General features: G+C 39.8%; 1 protein-coding gene across 1 annotated transcript in view; it reads left to right on the top strand.

Annotated features, from left to right (window-relative positions):
* The window catches only part of LOC106819066 (RANBP2-like and GRIP domain-containing protein 5/6), a gene marked incomplete at both ends in the record, with an annotated part of 21452 nt that extends 12042 nt beyond the window's left edge, over positions 1-9410 (top strand). Inside the window, 3 exon segments of the mRNA XM_014823729.1 lie at positions 4571-4728; positions 8906-9038; positions 9239-9410. Coding sequence (XP_014679215.1) covers positions 4571-4728; positions 8906-9038; positions 9239-9410 — 463 coding nt within the window.
* Between the last annotated feature and the right edge of the window lie 269 nt (positions 9411-9679).

Raw genomic sequence — 9679 nt, 5'->3', positions numbered from 1 at the left:
AATACGGAATTGCGGCACAAATCTTAACCGCTCGACGTACGGTCTTGATATTCGGGACATGGGGGGGGGGGATCGTGAAAAGGACTCGAGATGTCGAATTTGGGGGTCAAGGGTCAAAGGTAAAGATGTGTCAATGGAGGGGGAATGTTTCCCAAATTTTCCCAATTCCCAATATTTCTTAACTTAAGGTATAGGAGGAAATACGGAATTGCGGCACAAATCTCAACGGCTCGACCTACGCTCTTAATATTCGATGTATAGTGTGATGGGGAGGAAACCCATCACCAGTGCGAAATTGGAGGTCACAGGTCAAAGGGCAGTGGGGGAAAGGTCAGATATCAGACATTTTCTGAGGACATGGTCTAACGGACCGAGTGCAAAAAAATTTTGGTTCAGCGCTGACCTACCATTTTTATCACTTTATTGGAAGGACCGTGAAATCTACTTTCTGCTGACGTGCGAAGAGTAAGTGTCTGATAACCTTTTGACCCTCAAGAGGAGGGTTAAACATGGATTTGTTGACTGTTAACAAAAGACTGAACTGCTTTTGCTATTAGAGCCCCCTTCACTCGCCCCTGCACCCACCCTCCCACCACCCCTCTACCCACCCTCCCCCCACCCTCCACCCTACCCTCCCCCACCACCACCACTACGCTCGCGCTCGATGCATATCCATGATAACGTTAATATAGCGAAGTCATTAAAGCTACACAGCTATATCTTTATTACTGTACCAACGGTATAGCAAATCCTATCAACGCGGTGGCGGGAGGGCGCAATTGATTCGGTTGCCAGTGAGTTTATCAGAAGAATAGCCGGCTACTGTACACGTCAGTTGAGCGCTGTCGCTCTGCGGCACTTGTTGTTTTAAGCATATATATGGGCAATTCCATGCTGGATGGACTATATAAATAAAATCTAAATTCAATAGTTCAGGCCCGGGGGGGGGGGCAGGGGGGTGCCTCCAGGACCTTGAAAACATGACCCCTGTCGCAAACCGCTTTGTGCCCTAAAATACACCCTGTCCCAATATACTGCACTAAAAAGTATACTCTGTTGCAATATTGCACATTTCGGTTATGTTCTGTCCTGTCAATATAGGCAGATATTGGACCAATATTGTTTTTGCTAATATTGGGCCGATATTGGACCAATATATGCCTAAATTGGTCCAATATTGGCCTGGTGATATTGGCCCAATATTGTTTTGTCAATATTTGTCCAATATCAGCTTGATAGGCGTGTATCTAGATAACCCTGTGCCAATAATGATGCTCGGAAAATATACCCTGTGTAAATAATGATGTTCGGAAAATATACCCTGTCCAGCGGCACGTCCCCAGTACCTTTAACAATGGGAGTGCCCCCCCCCCAGGAGTTCAGGACAAAAGATATTTGTAACTGCAAGAAAACTTTTTACTGACATCGCAGTGTTGATTTTAGAATTTCACCGTAATTCGTTTAAATGTGGAAATTTTCTCATTTTTATGACAAATTTTGTGCCTATAGAGTGATCATCCCATATTCTAGCTACAATTCATCAATGGAAAAGTGAAACATGCCAAAGTAATCTTTAGTTTGACCAGAATCAACGCCTAATATTTGGAGAGGCTGCTTTCAAACACTAAGAAAAATAACCGGAGTAGTGAGCATGCTTATTTAGTGTCACGTCAGTCACGAAAAGTTATAATTTTCTCCATATCTGACCTATACCTTCATCATTTTTAGCTCACCTTGACATCGTCAAGATGAGCTATTGCCATGGGTCGTCGTACGTCCGTCCGTCCGTCCGTCCTTCCGTCAACATTTGGCTACAGTCAATGATAACTCAGGAATCGTTTGACTCACATGTTTGAAATTGGGTATAGTTGTTACTGCTATGGGAGGGGTTTGAACATCTTATTTTGGAGCACGCCAGTCGACGTACTTTCGAGCCACGGCAATTTTTTGGCAAAAATCGAAATTGCCATTAGTCAGTTCAGGTTCAACGGATTTTGCTCATTTTTGGTACGTGAATGAATAAGGGCTGGCCCCAAAACGTATTACAGGGGTTTTGATATTTAAAAAAAAGTGCAAATTAGGTAGGTTTTGGCAATTATATAGCATATTATATAGACACGCAGATAACAGTCTGTGGTGTCACACTCGTCTGTTGTTTGTTTTACAAGATTTCATTGACAATATCTTTAATGCAAAATTGGTATTTCCTCTCCACCCTGCCGATAAAACGTCTATATTAGAGTAAAGTTTTACAAAACATGTCGGAACGCAGCATAACCTATTTATTTCTAATGCCATCGCAAAGAAACAAAAGCGGGTATAGCGCCATCTACCGTCACAAATTGTGATTCATTTTGGTTTATTATTGCGATATACAGATGGCAACCGTGTGCTACCGCCTAGAAAAACTCATACGAAGTAAACACTTCCATGCAATCAATTAACCTTTGGCAAAAGTTGTGTTATGGGCAGGGAAACACCATTGTCACGTGGTATATAGCAGCTACGTGGAATAAGCGTATCCTCTCAATCTTATACGTTACACATCGGTAGCTCCGCTTTTAGGCAGTGCCTAAATCTGAATATTATAAATGTATTTTATTTTTTTATTTTATTTTTGGAATAATTTTTTTATTTGCGCTATATCCAAAAACCAAAATGGCGATCATTTAGGTGTAACACCATCACTCGCCCACATCTCAGACTTTTACATCTCAGACATTTATTTTCACATACAAAATTACACATAATTATCGAGTTCTCCCATATATATACTCTTTGTTTCTATAATGTACGTCGATGGTTGCTCAATTAAAACGGACTTCTTCTCACTCACTCATTTGTGTCCTTATTTTGTGGTGAGCTACAGTGTCATTGACACTTTCATTGAAGATACTCATGATTCTCTTGGTAATGACCAGTAGCTACCAGAATAAATAAACCAAAGCTTTAATTCTGATCAGGACAGGACACAGTATGCTACTGAATACTGTCACGTCAGTCACCGTGTCACGTCTGTCACAATTTTTGAGGTGTGTCACGTGAGTCACATTGTTTTTATTTCTATCAAGGATCTTAAAGTTAAGACATATCTGCCAAACTTTGTCTTAACTTTAAGCGACCTCAGACCTTGCTTAATACAGCTCGTCTTAAAACTAAGATATCCCCTTCAGAGCCTAAAATTGACCACAAAAGCTCACAAATTCAGACCTAATGATTTACTTTCATTCCATGAAATCTGTTTTGTGCTTTCAAAGCACAAACAGTGTCAAAAGACAATATAACAGTCTGTATACACACACAACGACACACATGTTGTCTGCTAGCTCACAACGAAGTTAATTACAACAATGGTAATTTCCAATGAGAAAATTTCTAAAATGTGTCTTTTTAAAGGTAAACTTAGTGCATACCAACAACTGACGTGCTTCAGCCAAAACACAAACATTTAGCAAGTGTTTTGTTGATTTTCAACAGTCAGAAACTTTGAAGTGGAGGAAAATTAAGAAATGGCAGCCATTATAAGGTCTGAGGGCCATCTTAAAGTCAAATTTAAACATCTTGGTTAAGTTTGGCAATGGCTGAGAAACCAGTTTTAAGATAAATTTAACTAACATAAACTTAGGAGAGTTAAGATGTCTTGAACCTTATAGGCAGAGCTTAAATTTAAGCAGCGACTGAATGTGCCGTGTAGCCGGGGGAAGTAAAAGCAGTAAGAGATCAGGGATTGGAAGTTTCTGTTATGATCAGGGCTGGCAGGTTTTGGAAATGGCCAACTCATGAAGATAGATTTCTTTACTTCGCTGATCAAATTTAGAAGAGGCTCAACCTCCACTCCAGTATTGGTAAATGCTCATGAAAACTGACTTTCCTGGTTTTGGGGTAAATGATTGAAAAATTGTATTTTTGTGTGCAAATGGTAGGAAAATAAAATGTTGTATTGTATAATTTTTAGATAAGTTGATTGTTTAATGATCTTTTTAATAGTATAATGAATGCAATGTAAGAATTCTAACTGTTATGATTACCTTACAATATTTTAATTGTTTATACTAAACTGTAAGTTGACGTAATTAGTTGTCACATCAGTTGCACGGTCACTTCAGTCACGATGAATTTTCTTTTTTTTAAATGAATTGGAATTGGAATTGATTGTTTATTATATGTTTATTGTTTATATTAGTTTAATTATATAGTTTGGTTAATTTAAATAGAAAAAACTGTGTTGATATTTGCTGTAAACGTCAGACAATTTGAAAATTGTTTTTTTTAGAAATATACTTTTGTCCGATTACTGTCACGTCAGTCACAGTGAGAAAAGGGTCGCCTATGTGCTGTGCTCTTTATTGATTCTGAAACCTTTGATATAAACTTGAAGGCATCTGTCTGTACTACCTACATACTAAATACTTGGAAGAAGAAGGTACTATAAGTTGTCTAAGATCTGAGCTAAATGTTCAGAAATGACAAAAAATGTCACATCAGTCGCCGTTGAATTGCCCATATATGGATGATATTCCTGCAATCTTGAAGTTTTGTAAAAGCCAGTAACACGTTTGTACACCTGTAGGCATATCTTGATAAATACTTGGATGGCTGTGGAGTGGATTTCTACATACATCTACTGAGCATACTGGATAAGCTAGTTTATCTTAGTCTTGAGAATGGACTTGAGCAAGGGACGGCAGGTGCTGCATCACTGGCAGATTGTTCTGATGCTCTACATCGGTGAGTAATAATCAATGAGAAATAAAAGCCGTCGACGTTTAGTTGACGGCTTTTATTTCTACTAGTAATAAGTTCAGTGTACAACTAACTAGGTGGTGCTGCCTTACCTGTTTACTAGGTGGTTATGCTTTAATTGCATGCATGCATACGTGAACGCGTACGGAGCTATTGCCATGGGGCGTCGTCCGTCGTACGTCCATCCGTCAACATTTGGCTATGGTCAACGATAACTCAAGAACCGTTTGATCCACATGTTTCAAATTCATACAGTTGTTACTCCTATGGGAGAGGTTTGAACATTCTATTTTGGATTACGTCAGTCGACCTACTTTCGAGTCACGCCCACTTTTTGGCAAAAATGTAAATGGTCATCGTCATCTAGATTCATTCCATCTTGTTAAATTTTGGTATGTGAATGTGTAAGGCTAGCCCCATAGATCTAGATTCATTCCATCTTGTTAAATTTTGGTATGTGAATGTGTAAGGCTAGCCCCGAAACAGTTGTTACTCCTATGGGAGAGACGACAACGTCCTATTACGTATATTTCGTCTAACTGGTTCACAACTCTACAATCATACCTATATACGTGTAATATTGTGTTTTAGATTCTTCGTTACAGTAATTACTAAACCAATAACTACGACTATGGGCCTTTTCACCAGAGGTGCTGCTCTGTATTGTACGATTTATACTAAGAACGATCGAGGAGCCCTGTAGGATGCAGGGATGCAAATCTTTTTGAACAGCTTAGTTTAAAAAAAAAGGTTCTCTTGTTTATCCATGCGACAATGAATTTCTTTACATATCATAATCGTAGTTACATAAGGTACCCGTAGTCGTATATGATATAATACCCAGTAACCCTGCTTATGTTTTGAAGATAGGATATCACATCGTTCACCTAATATTGCCTTTATATTGCCTAATATAATAATTTTGCTACTTATTTGAATGATTTCTAGTTAATTATTTTGGGTAAAAATATCTGAGAAAAAAATCCCATTGGTCCCTACAAGTGTGATTTCAACATATATATGCTTATATTGCATAATTACAGGTTGCGAGATGGCATTAAATATGATATTGTCTTACATTTAGGCTTTCAAGTAACTGTTTTCCTCTATGTTTTTCCTATGGGACCTTTTATCATTTTGAGATTTTCTAATTGTTCATTTTCATTGATGCAGAATTGGACATCCCTTATCCAGGAATGTAGCCAATGCATTTGAAACATCTAATTGAAAAAAGAGTGGATTGTGGAAATAGTTTCAGTAGAAATGGGTTTCAGTAATTGTATCCCCCGCGACGAAGTCGGCGGGGATACTATGGTTTCATGTCTGTCCAGCCGCCGCCGCCGCAGACACTTTCCCTTCCTCTCTTTAACTCGACCCCTAATTGACCTAGCGTGACCAAACATGGTCTACTTACACATCATGGGGAGAAGGTGCGCAGTGTACCAAAACCAGGTCACTGCGACCTTTACCTTGACCTTGGTCATATTTCCCTTCCGCTTTATAACTCTGCCCCTAATTGACCTAGCGCTACCAAACTTGGTATACTTACACATCTTGGGGAGAAGGTGTGTCGTGTACCAAAACCAGGTCACAGCGACCTTTATTTGACCTTGGCCTTGACCTTGATCATATTTCTTTTCCGCTCTATGACTCGGCCCCTAATTGACCTAGCGCGACCAAACTTGGTATACTTACACATCTTGGGGGGAACGTGTGTCGCGTACCAAAACCACGTCACTGCGGCTTTTATTTGACCTTGACCTAGAGTCCTAGACCTTGATCATATTTCCCTTCCGCTCTATAACTCGGCCCCTAATTGACCTAGCTCGACCAAACTTGGTATACTTACACATCTTGGGGAGAAGGTGTGTCGCGTACCGAAACCAGGTCACTGCAACCTTTATTTGACATTGACCTTGACCTTAGCCTTCATCATATTTCCTTTCCACTCTATAACTCGGCCCCTAATTGACCTAGCGCGAGCAAACTTCGTATACTTACACATTTTGGGGAGAATGTGTGTGTCGTACCAAAACCCCTAAGGCAACCTATTTTAACATACTTGCACATCTCAGGCAGATGTGTTGTGTAACAAACCTTTGTCTTTTAGACTTATTTAACTTTACCTACCTTCTACGTCCTTACAGAGATATTTCATTCATACTAGATCACGGGGGATACATGTAGTTGGCGACAACTGCCCTTTCTAGTTATCATAATTATATAGCTTGTAGTATCCTGACATTTGTACGTGTAGCTGTACAGGGAAAAAATTCAAAAATTTATTTTTCGGGGGCTACTTTTCAAGCTCGGTTGCATGAAAATAGCACTCTAAAATTTCGTTTGCATTGAACTCTATGTAAATTTACGGGGTTCTTTTTGGCATTTCGGGGGCTGAATCGCCTCGAGCCCCCGTGAATTTTGTTCACTGTAGCTGTATCATAATTCATTATTCTCACAGGGTGCGAAATTAACGCGAGGCCGGGGTCAAATACTCCCTGATTTACTGTCGGACTCCCCGATTTGACATATGCAGGAGTCCGTGTGACTCCCTGAAAATTCTGCTATACTGACTAGTTCGTTCCGGAGCACGGCCTCGCGGAATTACCGTATTTTTTCAGCGAATGTCCAAAGAAAATTTGGCAGACGTGCAACCGCATGAATCTTAAAAATAAGCACATGCGTTATTGTTAATATCTTTAATTTTGAACCTCAGACTGCAGACTCCTTCATTTTGCTGCGGACTACCTCTTTTTGAAGGTAGGGAGTCCGTTGGACTCCCGTGTTCAAAAGTTAATTTCTACCCCTGCATATTTAACATGAGTTTTTCACTGAAGTACTGCAGTTGTTTGAGTCGTAATCTTAGCTAAGACCAGGTTGTACAATTACTTGCTTGTAGCATAATTGTGTATACTCGTGCTTAAAGGCTGAACGCCCAAACGATTTGGGTTATATTATATAATTCTGCTATATAGTACTGTTATGTAATACTAACTAGTTCGTTCCAGAGCACCGCCTCGCAGAATGTTTCAGTAAATGTCAAAAAAAATTGACGTACGTGCAACCTCATGCATCTTCAAAGTAAGCCCATGTGTTATTTTAAAAATATCTTTAGTTTTGAACTTCAGACTGCGGACTCCCTCATTTTGCCGCGGACTCCCTCTTTTTGAGGGGAGGGAGTCCGTTGGACTCTCTTGTTCAAAAGTTAATATCTACCCCTGTACAATCTCATGCTTATAACATCGGAGCAGAAGAGATCACTGTGTTCATCATCTTTTGGTAGACCACTATTCTCTATACACATGTAACCTCGTACTTCTAGGGTGAGGTACAAGAGCGGTAAGTGTAGAGCATAGCAACAGCGCAAGACAAGAAGCAAACACGAACTAGTAAAGTAACGTACCACAATCAGTTGTATTGGTCATAATGTCTACAACAAGTAGAGAGCAGACCTCCTCTCCTTGCTCCTGCTCGCAGCGCTCTTAAATCTAACCGAACTTGTTGTTCGACCTCCCTCCTCCTGACGTGCGCCGGGTGCGGGTGATAACAGATTATCCCGCAGCACTCCGGACCCTCTGTTGACGTCGTTATTCACCTTATTGCTACTATCATTACCCTCAGCCCGCACCGCGCGCGCTCCGAATATCTCATCTATTCCACCTGGCTTGTCGCCAACGCGACCCACCTGGCCTCATGGCCAAGCTAATTGTAATTAATAAGCCATGGTGAAACCAGCTTCGTTACACACATGTTAGTTGAATATTACCCTAATGATTAATGCCAAAATAACTTTGGTGGCTCAAGTCTTGGCTTCAAAAGATCCAGTGAAAGCCCTGTGTCTGTACCTCTAGTTTGGTCATAACAAGTAGAGTGAATTGAAATGTTGAGCTATGGTGGCTTTGTTGTATGTTTTGCTGGGATAGGTTGACTTTGTTGAGTATATGTGGCAGAAATACTCATTTCTTCCATGTGCAGTAGTGGAGAGTCAGTTGATTGTTTAAGCCACTAATTGTTTTATGACTTGCTAGTGTCAACCTGACAGTTAATTTAATTTGATGAAAGTGTTATAATATAATCTTCCTTTCATGGATGCCAGCTGGAGTTGTTTGTTTGGTTGTAAATTTTGTTTGTAAATTTGTTTGTTTGGTTGTAAATTTTACAGATTCGACCAAGCTGCAAAAAATGCCTTCCAGCTGGACGGTGGAGAAAGGAAAGATTGGCTTTTATTTACGGAACACATGAAAGGCCAACTTTTCCTTCATGCTGCAATCCTGGTTATGAAACGGTGCCAACAGGTAAGATGGCCACCCACTGAGTACGAGAAAATGTGGTTTTAAGACAGCATGAACACAAAATATATTTTTAAAGTAACCAGTAGTTCTTTAAGCAATTGCTAGTCTTATACATTATAGAACTGATAATCAATGTTAATATACTATGGTTTTACTGGCATTTTTTCAAAATTTTACTTCATGAATTCTGTAAATATTTTCAGTACACAAAGAGCTGGAAGGAGAGCACAGACGACTCTCTGGCATGTTTCTTGGTTGCCTATAGTTTTACGCCTCTAGATAAAAAAAGTGTGTGGTATGCAAGAGGAAGTGACCTGCAGAAAAGGTTCTACAACCGTTGTTTTAGTGCAGCTTGTGTTCGTCTAAGCCAGGCTGGTAAGTGATACAGATAGTCATTGAGCATAATATTGTGTATGTATATGTGTACGTATCTGAGTTGTAACAAGTAATTGTTTGTTCATTATAAGATATAGCATTGCAAACTAACACATTTGCAAGACAAAATTTTATATTAAGAAATACGTTTTCCTAACGTCTTTCATTAATTCCATGTAATTGGGAGACGTTTTTAGCTCACCTTGACATCGTCAAGCTGAGCTATTGCCATGGGTCGTCGTCCGTCCGTCCGTCCATCAACATTTCGC

The sequence above is a fragment of the Priapulus caudatus genome, unplaced genomic scaffold, assembly GCF_000485595.1.
Source record: "Priapulus caudatus unplaced genomic scaffold, Priapulus_caudatus-5.0.1 Scaffold2797, whole genome shotgun sequence".
NCBI classification, from domain to species: Eukaryota; Metazoa; Priapulida; class Priapulimorpha; order Priapulimorphida; family Priapulidae; genus Priapulus; species Priapulus caudatus.
The sequence above is the reverse complement of the archived record's forward strand: the minus strand, read 5'-3'. Positions and strand labels throughout refer to the sequence as shown.